The sequence below is a fragment of the Trachurus japonicus genome, chromosome 13 (assembly GCF_045865225.1).
Source record: "Trachurus japonicus isolate A0001 chromosome 13, Traja_1.0".
NCBI lineage: Eukaryota > Metazoa > Chordata > Actinopteri > Carangiformes > Carangidae > Trachurus > Trachurus japonicus.
The window spans coordinates 17860087-17879787 of record NC_140919.1 but is presented as its reverse complement, the minus strand read 5'-3'; the positions used below and the strand labels follow the sequence as shown (position 1 = coordinate 17879787).

General features: G+C 40.5%; 4 protein-coding genes across 4 annotated transcripts in view; all 4 read left to right on the top strand.

The window, feature by feature from the left end:
• Window positions 1-749: 749 nt before the first annotated feature.
• On the top strand, window positions 750-3973 carry LOC146975810 (von Willebrand factor A domain-containing protein 5A-like). The gene is made up of 8 exons (XM_085795047.1): window positions 750-784; window positions 1542-1580; window positions 1741-1803; window positions 1937-1966; window positions 2350-2388; window positions 2832-3001; window positions 3123-3246; window positions 3343-3973. Exons 1-8 carry the CDS (start codon window positions 754-756, stop codon window positions 3420-3422), a joined length of 576 nt encoding a protein of 191 aa, XP_085651173.1. The 5' UTR covers window positions 750-753; the 3' UTR covers window positions 3423-3973.
• Window positions 3974-4392: 419 nt separating this feature from the next.
• LOC146975807 (von Willebrand factor A domain-containing protein 5A-like) overlaps window positions 4393-19701 on the top strand; it is a 33323-nt gene continuing 18014 nt past the window's right edge. The window contains exon 1 of the mRNA XM_085794640.1: window positions 4393-4435. The gene's annotated coding sequence lies outside the window, so the exon portion shown is untranslated. The remainder of the gene's footprint in view (window positions 4436-19701) is intronic.
• On the top strand, window positions 5747-16505 carry LOC146975809 (von Willebrand factor A domain-containing protein 5A-like). The gene is made up of 16 exons (XM_085794641.1): window positions 5747-5962; window positions 6061-6283; window positions 8938-9104; window positions 9210-9324; window positions 9421-9596; window positions 9687-9775; window positions 9862-10006; window positions 10115-10194; window positions 10274-10388; window positions 10508-10666; window positions 11060-11163; window positions 12095-12344; window positions 14291-14460; window positions 15675-15852; window positions 15970-16093; window positions 16190-16505. Exons 1-16 carry the CDS (start codon window positions 5747-5749, stop codon window positions 16267-16269), a joined length of 2391 nt encoding a protein of 796 aa, XP_085650767.1. The 3' UTR covers window positions 16270-16505.
• LOC146975804 (von Willebrand factor A domain-containing protein 5A-like) overlaps window positions 18395-19701 on the top strand; it is a 51967-nt gene continuing 50660 nt past the window's right edge. The window contains exons 1-3 of the mRNA XM_085795042.1: window positions 18395-18439; window positions 18550-18752; window positions 18851-19073. Of these exons, the coding sequence (XP_085651168.1) occupies window positions 18400-18439; window positions 18550-18752; window positions 18851-19073 (466 nt within the window). The 5' untranslated portion in view covers window positions 18395-18399. The remainder of the gene's footprint in view (window positions 18440-18549; window positions 18753-18850; window positions 19074-19701) is intronic.

The window sequence follows — 19701 nt, the reverse complement described above, 5'->3', positions numbered from 1 at the left end:
AAGTACAGTCTGGCAGGTCATCGCTCTGAGAACCAGCTCCGCTTCAGTCTCAAACCTGAAGAGGACACGGGGTAAAATTCATTTAAAACCAGTTGGTGCTGTTTTGTATTAGGTTGTGAACTTACAATATTGGATTTGAATTATTTAAACTTTAAATAAAATCAAATGCAGTATTTAACGAAATAATTTTGTGCTGAGAAATTAAGTCTGCTCAGTGACTGATACACACATACTGTACAATAACATATATTTTTCTATTGTATTGTAAGACTCATTGATTTTCACTGTCACCTCACAGTAAAAGATCAAAATCCAGCATAAATGACATCTACATCTCTAATATCTGAATTGTTATCTAACGGTTAAGACAACATTTGACCTGTGTTGACTCCTCTGTCCTGTCTGCAGATTAACAGTCCACAGGTTGGGTGCTCGGACTCTGATTCGCTCCCTGGAGATGGAGGAGAGAGAGCACAGAGGAAGGCAAGATGGAGGAGTGAAGGAGAAGCTGGTGAAGCTCAGTGTCCAATCAGGAGTGAGCAGCTCCTACACTGCCTTCATTGCTGTGAACAAAGGCAGCGGCGAGCCACTTCAAGGACCTCTGGTGCGGAGAAATGTTCCAACACCAAGTAAGTGGCATTTTCAGTGGCAGATAAAAGTTAATACTGTTCTCATTCAGTAAAAATAATATAATATATTGATCCTAAACATTTGCTTTTTTTCTTTTTCTTTCTTGAAGTCATGTGCATACCTATGGCATTATGTGCAAAGGGAGCAAACGTTAGTAAGTACAAAGCTGAATGAGGGTAGAACTCATCTCATCTGTGTATTTTTATAAATGACTCTGTGTCTGAATTGCTCTTTCTTTGTTATTTAATGTGAAATAGTGGATGTACAGTAGGAGTTGTTTTAGCTCTGGTATTTGTGTTAGTCACCGACAATACCTGGTTTTGCCCGGAGCAGCAAGTCAGGATGTGTCAGCTTTTTAAAATATTAATTAAACTCCTGTACATTTCAGGAGCTACATGCAGCAACTTGCAAATCACTGTGATAAGTTCAGGAGCCAGTAATTTAGTTGATATAGTTTAATGTTTGTTTTTGTTTTTGTACTATAGCATTGCTCTTTTTGTCCAAGACAAGTTTCTCTTAGAAACTTAAATTTACTACTTACTACAATTATTTCACATAATGCCCTCAACTCTCTGTCTTATTCCATCTTAAAGATGACTCAGGTTTCCCTGCTCATACCAAAATAAAGTTCAAATGTGAGAGTGAATTTCCATAAGTATAGTAAACTAATATCATTTGGGACAAATGAATAAATACCATGTGGCAGGATGTGTCACTTTTTGTAGCTTTAATGTGAAATAATCTACAGGAGCTGAGTTGGCTCTGATATGCTTTGTTATGCATATGTTATTGCAAATGTTATTTTACAACTTGTACATTTTAAGAACAAGTTGTCAGTCATTTGTAATAAACTCAGTAAACTCATTGTTTTTTTTCTTCTTGACCACAATACTTTGTTTTTCAATCTCTAGGAGGAGCAGGGATTTTGTTAAAGGGCTGTAAGAAAGGCAGTAAGTACAAAGCTGAATTGGTTATATAGTATATTGAATCAGACAAAACAGCACATCTCTGTTGGTGTTGATTGATTTTTAGAAATATTGTTTTACAACTTGTACATTTTAAGAACGACTTGTCAGTCATTTGCTCTCAATTTCTGTTTGTATCTTAAAGGGCTCATGGGAATGATGCCTCGTCGGCAAGCCTGTAACGCTCCACCCAGTAACGCTCCACCCAGTAAGTAAAGCTGAATAGATGTGGGACATTAAAACAGTATATTTCTGTGGCTGATTTCCTCTTAAAGGTCCTTTCAGCTAATTGAAATGATTTTTCACTCATTGAACTAAAATTGTTTTCTGTCAATCACTAGCCTTACTAATGGGGAGCTATGAAGCTGGACGTGAGTGAAACACACATCTTTGTATTAATGTAAATTCAGTGAACACTGAGTAAAAGAAACAAATCACATCTCTTTTGTTGGTTTCTGCAGCTTTCATGTGAATACTAGAAGTAATTTTAGCTCTTTATTGACACTGGCAACATGTGTAGCTGCTCACTGCAATAAGTGAGGAAGGTTGAGTTATTATTATTTAGTTAATGTTTTTTTATGTTACTTACAGCACAGAAAACTGATGTTACTACTGAACAAATGACTTTTCCTGTGATACAATGTCACTTTTTTCTTGAAACATGACTGTAGAAAGTGTGAGATTTTGTAAAAACCTCACAAGTCTGTTGTGTTGTTGTAGCTTTTTTGTTTAAACCTTTTTTCCATCGTAACAGGTGTTTTACCGGACTGTGGTCCTGGACCCCGTATGGCCAGTAAGTACAAAGCTGGGGGGAAGTGGAACAAACTTGTGTATTATTGGATGTAAATGTGAAACAAAATACATTTCTATGGAGGATTATTCTATTTTTGTAGCTTTAATGTGAAATACTTTATAGGAGCTGCATTGGCTCTCTCTTATGTACAGGTTAGAAAGACTGAGCTTCTGGAAATATAATTTTATCATTTGTACATTTTAAGAGTCACTTTTACATCATTTGATCGACTTAACAACTTGTACATTTAAAAAACCTCCTGCAAGAACAAAATTATAGCTGAATCAAAGCTCTCAGTGACTTTATTAGTATGTGTGTAAATCTTTGCACTTGCTTTTATCTTATCTTATCCAATATTTGTGTCAAATTGGCCCAGACCAGAGATACAACCTCACTATTAAAATGGGAATAATTTCATCACTTTTATATCCATTTTTTTTCAGTGAAGAATGCTGAAGAGACCGAAGGCACCGCTCCCAAACAGCCTGTCAGAGACCCTCTGCTGCAGCTGGTTTCCCTCCAGATGGCGTCCGGCTGCTGGCTGCTGGGTCCAGGTCTGGCTGCTGCACTGGGAAAGACCAGTGAGGAGCTGGACAAGGCAAAACCTGCATCGGTGGGTAACATTTAATGACATTAGGCTACTTTTCCCCCTGAGATACTTTATATACTTTGCTCTCTTTGATTTCCTGTCACCTTTTCTGTCCCATGTGATTTTGTTTGATTGGCTGAACCAGGTGAACCAGGAAGTGTGGGCCACCACTCTGGCTCTGATCTGGCTTCATGCTTTCAAGTTGGATGCTAAGGAGGAGTGGGAGCTCCTGGCTATGAAGGCTGCATCATGCCTCCGTGCTCAGAACGGTAATAAACATGATAATGAGTAGTTTTAACAGTGTGTGCTGGATAAAATCAGCTGTTTGACTTATTTTATTATTAATTTGTAAATCTTTGTTTCAGCACCGTGTGTGGCAGAGTGTGTGGAAGCTGGAAATGCACTGTTGGGTTGCAAGGTGCAGAGAGATGTCCTGGGGCTCTGAGGTTTTCATTGAAACAACTCAGTCAATAAAGTTTTCTTTTAGTGTTTTTCTTTTTTAACCTTGCTTGGATATTGACCTCTACTCTATATCAGTTCAATAATGAATTAAACTTTTTAAAATAGCACTTAATACTTCCCTGAATCAAATTATGTTTTCTGTTCACTTTTGTCAAAGAAAAGTGAAAATAAAACTTTGAACAAAACAAATGTTAATGTTTGTATATTACTGTAGAAGTGAACCACCTGCTCTGTTAATTGTGCTGTTAGTAAATAATTAGGTCCACTGTGATCGGGTCTCCAAAGATCAGAAAGTCTCACTAGCTTGTATGCAATTTTCAATATATAATATTACAGGCTAAAGATCTGTCTTTGACACAGTATAGTAGATAGTATTTCTTGACTTTGAAATAGAAGAAAAAATGATGATAATCCTCCTTGGCAATGGTAATATAGCCTACCATTTAAAAAATTAGACCAGAAGAAGCATAACAGTAAAGTGGGTTCAGAACTATTTCTTCTGTCTGGCTTTAATAAAATAAAATAAAAAATGTTCGACACATGACTTGAGTTTGTTTTTTCTGTATATCTCTGACATGACGTGTTAATGTCAAAAACCTAGAGATGAGATTATTAGACATTGTGTGTTTTTTTTTATTTTAATGACTAAACAAAACACAACTCCGCCCACACCAGTAGGCTGCGTCTTCCCCAGAATGAGGGAATAAATTAGCTCCATAAAATGCTTCTTTACTAAATGACACACAGCAGTCCATACTACAAGTACAAGTACACCAGAAATAGGGTAAACACAGCAAGTAACCTTTCTGGCATTTCGTGCCACTTTAAGCTCCACCCTTCCGTGGGTCTTCTGCACGGAAATTGAACATACCCAGGAGGAGTGACTGGCAGTTGTCTTTCAGTTTTTATCAAACAAGTTTGGTATCAAGTCGTGTCGATACAACGGCAACAGGAGCTGCAGTCAAAGTCTCTCTCACTGTAAACGCTGATCAACAGGTGAGCCTGTTTCTTCTGTGCTTTTATTATGGTGATCCGAGATGACGCACTCGGTGTCAGAGGAGAAACTTGTTGATACTGTTATACTGGATTATGAATTAAAACTAAAATGAGAGATGGGAGATTTTTTTCTGTCGTTATGTACCTCGAGAATTAAGTCAAAAGACAATGTCGAAAGTTTAGAAAATATTAATTAAGTTTAATAACGGGTTTCTCAAGTTATGCATGCATGCTGCTACTACTTAATTGATGTCATATCACGTGGTTTCAAATGTTCACATTTTAATTTCCTATCAGAATCAGACACTGATACAAAATTCAGTTTTTATTTCCCTTTTGCCGTCGAGCCAACAGCAGATAAATAAAGACAGAAAACTATCTGCTCTGACTACGCGGACATAGCCTACAGCAGTGGTGATACGGATTGTGCACATGAGAAAATTCCTCATTTCGATGATGTTTAATAAATAGCCCAATCATAATATTGATGTAAAATAATAGATATTAACTTCCTCTCTTGTTGCTGAGCACCTACTGTATCATTCACTATAACTTCCTTTACCATTCAACCTTAAAGGGATAGTTCACCCAAAATTCAAATTTCACTCATTATCTACTCACCCTCATGTCGACTAAGAGCTGTGAGAATTTTCAGAGTCCTCCGTGCCTTCTCTGAGTTACGGGGGGGTCCGCACAGCAGTATTTGTCCTAATGGTTGTGAATAGACACAGCTTTTCTTTGTCCAAAAAGACACACCAAAAAACATCCAAATACCTCCATCCATGCTGCTCATCTGTAATGTCCCTCTTGTATTGAAGCCCCAACATGAGAAATTGTTCCACCGGTCGACACAGAAGACCAGTGAACTGAGACACTGGGAGCTTCCACTACAAACAAGCTTCGAATATATACTTATTTAGGGCTTCAATACAAGAGGGACAATACAGCCGAGCAGTATGGAGGTATTTGGATGTTTTTTGGTGTGTCTTTTTGGATGAAGAAAAGTGGTGTCCATTCACAACCATTATATGAACAAATACTGCTGCACGTAAATTTGAATTTTGGGTGAACTATCCCTTTAACAACAGAAAGCTCTTGTCCTTGTTCCTTGTTGCACAGGTACAATGAGCTGCTGCTGTGGTTTACTAACTGCCCAAAACAATCCAGGTACAGAGAAACACAAATTTCTACCCTCAACTCTTTGTATTCATGTAAAAGTTAAGAGGCTTTCATTGACTGTAATAGCAACAGGGGGCAAAATCACACAACAGTTTTCATTCTGTCTTAATGCTCATCATTGTTTTTCCGTCCATGTCTCTGTCAGTTCCTCTGAAGAGCATCGAGGTGGAGCTGGAGGTGAGGGACCATGTGGCTACAGTGGTCTCCACCCTGAACTACGAGAACAAGGAGGACAAACCAATAGAGGCTGTTTTTGTCTTCCCTCTGCCTGGAGATGCTGCTGTCTGTCATTTCAGTGCTAAGATTGGACAGACAGAGGTTGTAGCTGAGGTGAAGGAGAAGCAGCAGGTGAGCTGGACGCTGGAGGTTTATCTCACTGTTAAAGATCTGAAAGAGACAGTAAACACTGATGTGGATGTTGTTGGCGTGTGTCCTCTGTGCTCCAGGCTCATGAGGAGTACGATGATGCTCTGAGCTCTGGTCAGCAGGCCTTCATGTTGGAGGAGAGTGAGCAGAGTCCAGATATATTCACTCTGAGTGTGGGCAGTCTGCCTCCAGGAGAGAGCGCCTCCATCAGGCTGGAGTACGTCACTGAGCTGGCTGTGCAGGCTGATGACGGGCTGAGGTTTTGTCTGCCTGCAGTGCTCAACCCTCGCTACCAACCTCAAGGTAGGAAATCGAGCCAACACCGCAAGCTGGTTTCATGTCTGAGCACTGGGTGGATGGTGCACTTTGTACTTGATGCAACCACAAAGTTCTCAAGCTCAAACACCAGTGAGAAACACACCAGAAGAACACCTGCTAGTTGCTGTGCTGCAAAGGCATCTGGAACTTTTTAGGTTGAAATCAATACTGACCTTGACATACAGTCTAGCGGGAAAAGAATTTTAATCAAGAAACTTTTTTCTTAAATACTTTTGGCTGAAATCGAGATGAAGAGCTGGATGTGTTTTGACCATGCTAACTGGATGCTTCAGAGATGATTCAGTCCAGGCTGGAACATCTCAACCATTTGGGGAAGTTCTTTATTCAGGGCCACGGGCCATCGCACCGGGCACTGGCCCCTACAGCTATGAAATAGCTGCAGGGACCAGTGCCTACTAAATTATATATCAAAACGTGTGTCCTGATCGGATTGCTATGCTATTACTTTTCTCAACAGTTTACAAAATTTTCGCGATGGAAGTTGCGAAAAACAATGCAAAATTTTGCATTGAAGTCAATGGGACGGGCGGGGAAAAAAAGAGCAAAAAAGAACAATCATTGGAGTTTTACAAACGTCTACTGCTCAGGAAGCCTGTGCATATTCTCATTTGTCCAAGTCATAGTATCTCAAAGGAGGTTAAATCGAAAGCAGTCGAAAGCGGTCCGATGTCCCAGCCTGGTCAGATGCGTACATGAACTGATGAAGCCTCTTGGATGAGAGGTGAGACGTCTTCCCAAACAAATAACTAAGTCCAGTTGCTTTCGATTTAACCTCCTTTGAGGGTCTCAGGCATACTTTCACCTAGAGACCTCATTTAAACTTAAACAGTAGACACAAGTCTTGTGTATTGGCGTATTATTCCACATTTTGATAGGTCATATAGTTTTTGATCAATCCCTGATCAATGATCATGATCTTTTGCGGAGAAATTATGAGATTATAATGGTTATGTATTGCACGGAATGTTCGTGTCAGAGTGCGTGACATCATCGGTTAGAGTGGGAGAAAGCCCAGAAAAACTCCAGATATTTTCTCTTTCCACACTCGGCCCGGCCACAATTTACACTCTACACGCATGATTTTTTCAAAAATTTGTAGACAAACTTGTTCTGTCTCTTACCATGTGCTCAAAATATCAGAGAGACTTACAGAATTTGAATTATCAGCTTCTGAGTGTGGCCACATCTGTCTCTGCTCCTCATTGACTCCAATACAAAGATTTTCTGAGAGAAGCAGAACGGGCCGATGTTTTAAAATTGCCAGTGCCTCCAAAATATTTACTGTAGAAACACCAAATCGTACCAAATTTTTCAGGAAGTCGTTACAGCACGGTTGATCTGTGTTTTTTTCTGATAGGAGTTACCGTTTTGTCACAGTAAGCCTAAATGCGAGACCAGTGCAGAGGCAGAAAATCGTTCTTTTTCTCGACGTTTCTGTCTGCCTCAGCCTGGGGGCCTCTATCGTCATTGGCAACCACCTCAAGTTGCCGTGGTACCGTCTGATTCTCAGGCCAGAGCTCGTTAACTTCATAAAGAATCCACCTGGCGCTCGTTTAAATGTTTATAAACACAGACACAGCTAAATCAGACTGACACAGGATGCAGCTCATAACATGTGTCAAGTCAGTCACACACACACAGACTCTAGAACCAGCTCTGGAAACTGTTCTCAGATCAGATTGTGTCACATTTACACAAACAGGTTTCATACAGTTCTCAGGTCAGACTTTATTCCTCCTGTTGCTCCCTGTTGTACTTAATTGAATTCTCTCTAAAAGCTCTGTGCTTATTAAGGGCTGCTTTTTTTTTTAAACTTATGTCATTGCTTCAGGCACCTTCATCAGGTTTAGTTCAAGTCACTGTCAAACACAACCACACACACCAACACACAGGTAACTTCATGTGATTACAGTTACAGACACACACGCATCAAAACACACAGGTAATGTACACATGCGAGCGTATGCGCGCACTCCTCTCCCACACACACACGCAAACACATAGGTAACTTCATGTGATAAACGTTAGAGATACACACACACATACGCACACACACACACACACACACAGGTAACCTAATGTGGTTACAGCTCCTCCATATCAGTGCTTATAGAAAGATGATCATGTGTCTGTCTGATCAACTCTGTCTTGACCTTAAGGTCGTGGGTTTGATTCCCATGTTGACAGAGATGGCAAAACCGGCCGTAGCTCCCGTGGCCCTCTCAAAATTTCCCAGAGGAAATGTTCTAGTTTTAAATATAATCAGGTTGAGTTATAATCACACCAACCATCCCGTTTTCCCTTATGCCACCAACAGATTGACATCCTTGGCTTGTGTATCATCAGAATGATTGGATGGTTTGCCGAACTGGTACAGATATCCATAACATCCAGTGGATGAATCCTTGTACCTTTATCCTCTGACTGCTGTCCTTGTGAACAACCATCAAGTCATAGTAAACATTATTCCTACTTTAGCATGCTGCCATTAGCACTGTTTTTGAGTAGCTACAGCATCAGAGACTCTTCTCATTTATGTTTCAGTGGTAGCTTTTCCCTGCGCCAGATGTTTAAATGCAATATTCAATTTATAAGTCTAGTTTCTAAATTGTTCACAGGTAGTGAAGGTGCCAGTGTCCAGGTGACTTCTGTTCCAGCCTCTCTGGTTCCCTACAGTCTGTCTTTTTCTGCCCGAGTGTCCTCTCCTCGTCCAGTCTCTAAAGTAGAGTCCAACTGTTCCCTGGACCCGGTCCAGTACCTCAACACAGAACAGACCCAGGCCACGGTAGGTAGACTGCTGATGTGTCTGCTGTGTGTGGCTGTTCCTCAACATTAGGAAGACATTTCATAACTTTAATGATGTTTATGAGTGTGTTTTTGTGAACTCCAGGTGAAGTTGGCTGCAGGACACAAGTTTGACAGAGATGTTGAACTTCTGATTTATTACAAAGATGCCCACCAGCCCTCTGCTGTGGTGGAGGCAGGACAGGCCTCTGCCCAGTCTGGTGAGAGAAAACTACTGAAGATGTTATTTTGTAGAAAAAAGGTAGCTACTCATTTTACAACTAAGTAACATTTTTGGAATAAACATTGTGTTTCAGGCACTCTGATGGGTGATCCAGTCGTGATGCTGAGTCTGTACCCTGAGTTCCCTCAGTCTGTGATGTCTTCAGGTGCCTCAAGTGGAGAGTTTGTGTTCTTGATGGATCGATCTGGGAGCATGGACTCACCGATGAACCGCAGCATGGGACATCAGACTCGTATTGCCAGTGCCAGGGTATTCAACAAGTGTTGACTCAATTATAAAATCATTGATAGTTTCCCTCTTCAACAGTAAACTTCACTATTGATCCTCTTCTATCTTCAGGATACTCTACTGCTGCTGTTGAAGAGCTTACCAATGGGCTGCTATTTCAATATCTACAGTTTCGGGTCGTGGTTTGAACACATGTTCCCGTAAGTCATTCTCTCATGTCACTTTGCAAAGAGCCTTCTTGTAATTTAGTGACTTTGCACGTGTTCATTCATTTGTATGATGGCAGTAAGAGTGTGGAGTACAGCCAGAGCTCCATGGAAGAGGCTGTGAAGAAGGTTGAGACGATGGAGGCTGATCTGGGAGGAACAGAGATCCTGAAACCCCTCCAACATATTTACAGCCAGCGCTGCATTCCCAGTCAACCCAGACAAGTAAAACACAGTCCACACAGACATATCACCATAAAAAAACAGTTGTGTTACTTACTTAAGTGACATGATGTGATGTTATGTAACTCAAGTGTAAACTCTTCTCTCCAGCTCTTTGTCTTCACTGACGGTGAAGTGGGCAACACCAAAGAAGTGATAGATCTGGTGAAGAAGAATTCAGGTTCCCACAGGTGAAACAAAAACACAATCTCACAGTTTGACCCATGTTGTAGTGTTGTGTGTCTTACAAACAAAACTTCTGTATTTCAGGTGTTTCTCCTTTGGGATCGGGGAAGGAGCCAGCTCTGCTCTCATCAATGGGATTGCCAAGGAAGGAGGAGGTCACGCCCAGTTCATCACAGGAAAGGACAGGATGCAACCTAAAGTAAGAAAAGAAAGAAACATAAATGAAAACATCTTTATAAAAAATGTGACCATTAAGTTCTTTGTTGAATACATTTAAAAAAGAGTTCTCCCAACCAAATGTTTTTTTTTTCCCACCAGGTGATGCAGTCGCTGCGGTTTGCCCTGCAGCCAGCCGTAAAGGACATCTCAGTCACATGGGATTTACCAAAAGGAGTGTCTGTCACTGTTCTCTCTCCACCAATCACAACACTTTTCGAGGGTCAAAGGTCACTGGTTTATGCCCAGCTCACTGGACAGGTAGGAGCAGCACCAACTCACAGTGAAATACCTCCCTGCTCTAATTTTGATCAGCATTCAGATTTATTAATGTAATGATTTGAAGCCTTGAAAAAGACCCAAACTCAATGAGACTGCCTGTTGAAATGAAGGAATTATGAATCACATTTATAATTTAATCATTTCATTTCATTTAATCACCTTAAAGGGATTTTTGGTGCCATGAGTGCTTAATGATGGACAAATATTTCTGTACAAAAGTAATTTTATACAGAATCCCTCAAAGCCCTCTGCATTTGACCTAAGAAATATTGTCATGTAATAATGACAGCATTGGCAGGGCCACAGAAAATGCGTTGATTGTTTGTCCAAAAAAATGAATCACTGCATTTTACAGTGTAAAACTTTTCTCAGAGTCCAGAGGCTTCAGACGGTTCAGTGACGGTGAAGTACAGTCTGGCAGGTCATCGCTCTGAGAACCAGCTCCGCTTCAGTCTCAAACCTGAAGAGGACACGGGGTAAAATTCATTTAAAACCATCAGTTGTTGCTGTTTTGTATTAGGTTGTGACCTTACAATATTGGATTTGAATTATTGAAATAAAATCAAATGCAGTTGTTTTAAATTGTTAAAAACATGACCCTATTTAATGAAAGTATTTTGCACTGAGACATTAAAGACCCACTCCCGTGAAAATCTTGTTTTTTGAGTTTTTCACATGTTCCTGTGGCATTTTTATTGTGTTAGAGCACATATCAGCAGAAAAGGAAGTGCAAAATTGCATTTCTGAGTTTTTCTGCCTTCAAATTGCTGTGAACCAATGGCAGACGCAAACTGGCAGTTTCAGGGAGACTGGAGCTGACGTGTCACAGCTCCAGGGGAGGGCACTAGTGCTACAAGCTCCCGCCCCGCTCTGCATCTGGCCCAGAGGTGAAAGGCTTCACAGCTCGGTGTAGCTGTAAAGGTATAACAGGTATATCTCACCTGTTAGAGCAGCTTGCACCGTGAGCAAGGACTATGCTTGCTCCAGTCTGGGATCGAATCCCAGTGTGGAGTTTTACGCTAAACGCGCTGAATCTGTAATTGTACAATGTCCAGCTGTCAGCAAGCGGGGGGTGGGGTGCGAGGAGGTGGCTGGGCGGGTGCAGAGCAGCGCAGTCTCCGCCCACCCTCCAGAGGTGCATTGCTAATGTGCATGGCTAATGAGCTGGTTTTAAAATGACCAAAAAGGGTCGCGGGAGTGGGACTTTAAGTCTGCTCAGTGACTGATACAAAGATACAATAAAATCTATTTTTCTATTGTATTGTAAGCCTCATTGATTTTCACTGTCACCTCACAGTAAAAGATCAAAATACAGCATAAATGACATCTACATCTCTAATATCTGAATTGTTATCTAACGGTTAAGACAACATTTGACCTGTGTTGACTCCTCTGTCCTGTCTGCAGATTAACAGTCCACAGGTTGGGTGCTCGGACTCTGATTCGCTCCCTGGAGATGGAGGAGAGAGAGCACATAGGAAGGCAAGATGGAGGAGTGAAGGAGAAGCTGGTGAAGCTCAGTGTCCAATCAGGAGTGAGCAGCTCCTACACTGCCTTCATTGCTGTGAACAAAGGCAGCGGCGAGCCACTTCAAGGACCTCTGGTGCGGAGAAATGTTCCAACACCAAGTAAGTGGCATTTTCAGTGGCAGATAAAAGTTAATACTGTTCTCATTCAGTAACATTAATATAATATCTTGATCCCAAACATTTAGTTTTTTTCTTTTTCTTTCGTGAATTCATGCTTGGTGCTATGTGCCACAAGTAAACAAGGAAAAAAGGGTTTCCCGCACACTGTCCAGTCACCTGCAAAAAACTTTATCGTAAAAAAAACAACTTTTCGGTCCTCAGGACCTTTTTCATGCCGAGATTTTTTTAAAACGGGAGTGACTTTACAGGCAAATATATAGCCTACCCTGTCAGAGATAGCCAGTCAAAGGCTGAGTAAGTAGGGGGTCCCAGAGGGTCATACAGCTGCAGTCAACTAGCAGTGACTGGGCAGCTCCACCCAGGGGAGGTGATAACAAACTCAATGAGTACATGGAGTAATGAGACTGTGAAAATTAGTATGTAATGGGCAGGCACAGTATATAAGTGAAAACCCATGCGTCTCTGTAGTAGCACAGGATGATTCCCATAAATTCACATAATAGTCATCATAACAGTGCATGGAGAGGAAGGAGATAATCATAGTAAGACCATGTCTGCCTGTTATGTACGTTGTTTTCTCTACAATAAAGTTTTTTGCAAGTGACTGGACAGTGTGCGGGAAACCCTTTTTTCATAGTTAACTTGAATCTCATGGTCATACACACCTGTCTACCTAAGATTTTTTTAGGTGTGCACCAGCCCCCATACCTGGTGCTTATGCACCAACACCAAGGTATGGCAGGATGTGGAATGAGAGCAAACATTTGTAAGTGTGAAGCTGAATGAGGGTAGAACTCATCTCATCTGTGTATTTTTATAAATGACTCTGTGTCTGAATTGCTCTTTCTTTGTTATTTAATGTGAAATAGTGGATGTACAGTAGGAGTTGTTTTGGCTCTGGTATTTATGTTAGCCATCGACAATACCTAGTTCTGCCTGGAGCAGCAAGTCAGGATATGTCAGCTTTTTTAATATTAATTAAGCTCAGGAGCCAGTAATTTAGTTGATGTAGTGTAATCTATGTTTTTGTTTTTGTACTATAGCATTGCCCTTTTTGTCCAAGACAAGTTTCTATTACAGGAGACAAATAAAGAAACATAACTTTACAACTATTTACTACATTTATTTCGCATAACTCCTCAACTCTGTCTTATTCCATATTTTAAAGATTACTCAGATTTCCCTGCTTGTGCCAAAATAAAGTTCAAATGTGAGAGTGCATTTCCATAAGTATAGTAAACTAATGTAACTTGGGACAAATGAAATACCTGTGGCAGGTACTTTTTGTAGCTTTAATGTGAAATACTCTATGCAAATGTTATTTTACAGCTTGTACATTTTAAGAACAAGTTGTCAGTCATTTGTAATGGTAAATGGAAATTGGTAAACCCATGTTGATATATTTCATCTTGACCACAATACTTTGTTTTTCAATCTCATACTCTTATAGTTGGAGCGAGGTCTTTGTTGGTGGCCTGTCTTCAAGCCAGTAAGTACAAAGCTGAATTGGTTATGGGTAGAGAAGAATGACCACCACACACTGCTAGGACTCTATGCTGATACAATTTATTGTGTGAACACATTTCGCTTGTAGCGTCGTCAGGTTCGCCTCCATATACCTTCTGGTCACATGACCCAGAACATACACAAGAATTTAATCAAGTTTAAAACCCATGAATATAATATATCAGTGTGACATGAATGACATAGCAACACTCAAATAAAATAGAAGCAATACACCCACCAAATACAATAGAATACAATAGAAATACTCTACACTACAGGAACTGAGTTGGCTCTGATATGCTTTCTTATGCATATATTATTGCAAATGTTATTTTACAACTTGTACATTTTAAGAACAAGTTGTCAGTCATTTGTAATAAACTTGGTAGGCTAAACCCATGTTGATATTTTTCATCTTGACCACAATACTTTGTTTTTCAATCTCAAGGAATGGCAGGCGGGCCTATTTTTCAATCTCAAGGAGGAACAGGCGGGCCAGTTTTTCAATCTCAAGGAATGGCAGGACGGCCTGGTTTTCAATCTCAAGGAATGGCAGGCGGGCCTATTTTTCAATCTCAAGGAGGAGCAGGACGGCCTGGTTTTCAATCTCAAGGAATGGTAGGCGGGCCTGTTTTTCAATCTCAAGGAGGAGCAGGACGGCCTGTTTTTCAATCTCAAGGAATGGCAGGCGGGCCTATTTTTCAATCTCAAGGAGGAGCAGGACGGCCTGTTTTTCAATCTCAAGGAATGGCAGGCGGGCCTGTTTTTCAATCTCAAGGAATGGCAGGACGGCCTGGTTTTCAATCTCAAGGAATGGCAGGCGGGCCTGTTTTTCAATCTCAAGGAATGGCAGGACGGCCTGGTTTTCAATCTAAAGGAATGGCAGGCGGGCCTGTTTTTCAATCTCAAGGAATGGCAGGCGGGCCTGTTTTTCAATCTCAAGGAATGGCAGGACGGCCTGGTTTTCAATCTCAAGGAATGGCAGGACGGCCTGGTTTTCAATCTAAAGGAATGGCAGGTGGGCCTGTTTTTCAATCTCAAGGAATAGCAGGCGGGCCTGTTTTAAAGACCTGTAAAGACAGTAAGTACAAAGCTGAATTGGTTATAGTACTGTATATTGAATTAGACAAAACAGCACATCTCTGTTGGTGTTGATTTGCTCTAATACTTTTGTTTCAATTTGTTTTTGAATCTTAAAGTGGCCATGGGAGGGATGCCTCTTTGGCAGGCCTGTAGCACTCAACCCAGTAAGTAAAGCTGAATAGAGGTGGCACAAAAAAACAGTATATTTCTGTGGCTGATTTCCTCTTAAAGGTCCTTTCAGCTAATTGTACTGAATTTTTACTCATTGAACTAAAATTGTTTTCTGTTAATCACTAGCCTTTGTGGAGGAGAAGCGCAGTAAGCCTCGGGCCCGTGAGTATGAAGCTGAATGTAAGTAAAACACATCTTTGTATTAATGTAAATTCAGGTAAATTCAGGGAACACTGAATAAAAGAAAAAAAATCTCTGTGGAAGGTCACATCTTTTTTTCTGCAGCTTTCATGTGAAATACTGTATTACATTATTATTTAGTTAATGTTTTTTTATATTCCTTACAGCACAGAAAACTGATGTTACTATTGAACAAATGACATTTCCTGTGATACAGTATGTTGCTTTTTTCTTGAATGACTGTAAAACAATTTTTGTAAAAAAGCTGACTATATTATGTAAATCTTTGCACTTGCTTTGATCTAACCCTATCCCAATATTATTGTCAAATTGGCCCAAACCAGAGATACAACCTCACTATTAAAATGGGAATAATTTCATCACTTTTATATCCATTTTTCCTCAGTGACGAGTGCTAGAGAGACCGAAGGCACCGCTCCCAAACAGCCATTCAGAGACCCTCTGCTGCAGCTGGTTTCCCTCCAGATGGCGTCCGGCTGCTGGCTGCTGGGTCCAGGTCTGGCTGCTGCACTGGGAAAGACCAGTGAGGAGCTGGACAAGGCAAAACCTGCATCGGTGGGTAACATTTAATGACATTAGGCTACTTTTCCCCCTGAGATACTTTAAATACTTTGCTCTCTTTGATTTCCTGTCACCTTTTCTGTCCCATGTGATTTTGTTTGATTGAACCAGGTGAACCAGGAAGTGTGGGCCACCACTCTGGCTCTGATCTGGCTTCATGCTTTCAAGTTGGATGCTAAGGAGGAGTGGGAGCTCCTGGCTATGAAGGCTGCATCATGGCTCCGTGCTCAGAACGGTAATAAACATGATAATGAGTAGTTTTAACAGTGTGTGCTGGTTAAAATCAGCTGTTTGACGTATTTTATTATTATTTTGTCAATCTTTGTTTCAGCACCGTGTGTGGCAGAGTGTGTGGAAGCTGGAAATGCACTGTTGGGTTGCAAGGTGCAGAGAGACGTCCTGGGGCTCTGAGGTTTTCATTAACCTGGATGCTCAGTATTCAAACAATTTGATCAATGAAGTTTTCATTTAGTGTTTTTCTTTTTTAACCTTGCTTGGATATTGACCTCTACTGTACAGTATATCAGCTCAATAATGAATTAAACTTTTTAAAATAGCACTTAACACTTCCCTGACCAAAATCAAATTATGTTTTCTGTTAACTTTTGTCAAAGAAAACTGAAAATAAAACTTTGAACAAAACAAATGTTAATGTTTGTATATTACTGTAGAAGTGAACCACCTGCTCCGTTAATTGTGCTGTTAGTAAATAATTAGATCCACTGTGATCTGGTCTCCAAAGATCAGAGAGTCTCACTAGCTTGTATGCAATTTTCAAAAAATAACATTACGTGTTAAAGATCTGTCTTTGACACGGTAACTTTGAAATAAAAGAAATGAATCGTCCTTGGTAATGCCAACATTGTTATACCATTTTAAAAATGAGACCAGGAGGTTCCTGGCAGTGGGTTCAGTACTATTTTCTTGTGTCGTTATTACTGCTTTGATAAAAAACCTTAGTTTGTTTTTTCTGTATACTATCTCTGAAATGACGTTAATGTCACAAACCTACAGATGAGATTATTAGACATTGTGTGTTTTTTTTTATTTTAATGACTAAACAAAACACAACTCCGCCCACACCAGTAGGCTGCGTCTTCCCCAGAATGAGGGAATAAATTAGCTCCATAAAATGCTTCTTTATAAAAGAAAAATAGATATTTATATAACTGTACACGGCATACAACTACACCAGAAATAGGGTAAACACAGCAAGTAACCTTCCTGACATTTCGTGCCACTTTAAGCTCCACCCTTCCGTGGGTCTTGTGCACGGAAATTGAACATACCCAGGAGGAGTGACTGGCAGTTGTCTTTCAGTTTTTATCAAACAAGTTTGGTATCAAGTCGTGTCGATACAACGGCAACAGGAGCTGCAGTCAAAGTCTCTCACTGTAAACGCTGATCAACAGGTGAGCCTGTTTCTTCTGTGCTTTTATTGTGGTGATCCGAGATGACGCACACGTTCTCAGAGGAGAAACTTTTGTAATAACATGTTGATACTGTTAAACTGGATTATGGAATAATACTATTAGGGCCACGGATAAAAAAATACAATGAAGAGTGACATTACTTTGTCGATATGTACCTCGACAATTAAGTCGAAAGTTTAGAAAATATTGATTACATTTAATAATGGTAAGGTTTCATGCAAATGCATGCTGCTATTTAATTGATATCATATCATCACGTGGTTTAATTTTTTCACATTTTCATTTCCATTCAGACACCTATAATGCCGTTTTTAATTCCTATATTGCCCTCGAGCTAACAGCTGATAAGAGCTCTGACTACACAATACGGATTGTGCACATGAGAAAATTAATTTCGATAATGTTAGCCCATTGATGATATTCATGTAAAATAACAGATAACTTACTCTCTTGTTGCTGAGTATGTCCTTGATCATTGACAATAACTTCCTTTACCATTAAACCTTACAACAGAAAGCTCTTGTCATTGTTCCGTGTTGCACAGGTACAATGAGCAGCTACTGTGCCCAGAAGAAACCAGGTACAGATAAGCATTTCTACCATCAGCTCTTTGTATTCATGAAAAAGTTAAGAGGATTTCATTGACTGTAATAACAACAGAGACATAATCATACAACAGTTTTCATTCTTAATGCTCATCATCATTTTTCTGTCCACGTCTCTTGTCAGTTCCTCTGAAGAGCTTGTTTATTTCTTCATTTCATGCTGCTGAGAATGCACCTTTTAAATTCAACCTACAGAAAGCTCTTATATGTCATTGTTCCTTGTTGCATAGGTAGAATGAGGTGCTACTGTGGTTTACTAACTGCCAAGAGGGAACCAGGTACAGATCTCTTTTTTTCAGATGGGACTCAGAAAACATACCTAAACATGTGAATGACTTGATTTGTTAAAGTCCCTATTCCAGTCCTCTATATGCATGATGCATGATGCATGACACTCCTAGTGATTAAAATCTTGTTAAACACAATGAACTTTTAAGTACCTTTCTGACCGCTGAGCATCTGTAATCCACTGTCACATGTCACATGTCCTTTGCACAGGTACAATGGACTGCTATGGTCTAATAAGTGTTGAGAAGAAACCAGGTACTAGAGCTGTTAGAAAATATCTTTCTCCAAATGTTTTTACAGATCATGCAACAGTTTTCATTCTGTCTTTATGCTCATCATTGTTTTTCCGTCCATGTCTCTGTCAGTTCCTCTGAAGAGCATTGAGGTGGAGCTGGAGGTGAGGGACCATGTGGCTACAGTGGTCTCCACCCTGAACTACGAGAACAAGGAGGACAAACCAATAGAGGCTGTTTTTGTCTTCCCTCTGCCTGGAGATGCTGCTGTCTGTCATTTCAGTGCTAAGATTGGACAGACAGAGGTTGTAGCTGAGGTGAAGGAGAAGCAGCAGGTGAGCTGGACACTGGAGGTTTATCTCACTGTTAAAGATCCTAAAGAGACAGTAAACACTGATGTGGATGTTGTTGACGTGTGTCCTCTGTGCTCCAGGCTCGTGAGGAGTACGATGATGCTCTGAGCTCTGGTCAGCAGGCCTTCATGTTGGAGGAGAGTGAGCAGAGTCCAGATATATTCACTCTGAGTGTGGGCAGTCTGCCTCCAGGAGAGAGCGCCTCCATCAGGCTGGAGTACGTCACTGAGCTGGCTGTGCAGGCTGATGACGGGCTGAGGTTTTGCTCTGCTGCTGTGCTCAACCCTCGCTACCAACCTCAGGGTAGGAAATCCAACCAACACTGCAAGCTGGTTTCATGTCTGAGCAGTGGGTGGATGGTGCACTTTGTACTTGATGCAACCACAAAGTTCTCAAGCTCAAACACCTGCTAGTTGCTCTGTTGCAAAGGCATCTGGAATTTTTTTGGGGGTGAAATCAATATTGACATTAACATATAGTGGGTAGAATACTTTCACCTTTATTCTTAAACACTTTTGGCTGAAATTGAGATGAAGTGTAAAATGTATTTCAGCCATGCCAACTGGGTGCTTCACTGGATGTCAGTCAGTAGCCTATCATCATCATCTCAGCTATTTGGGGAAGTTTTATTTTAAATATCCTCAGGATGAGTTATAAGCACACCATCCCGCCACCGACACATTTTTCATTCATTCATTCATTCAATCCTTTATTTATGGATTTATTTATGGATTTATTTATTTATTTTTGGCTCCAAATTAAGTTTAGATGAAGTATCTTCAGAATGGTTTGATGGTTTGCCATCCATGAACTGACACAGGTATCCATAACATCCAGTGGATGAATCCTTGCACCTTTATCCTCTGACTGTCCTTAAGCACAACCAGACTCTTCTCATTTTTCAGTGGTAGCTTTTCCCTACGCCAGATGT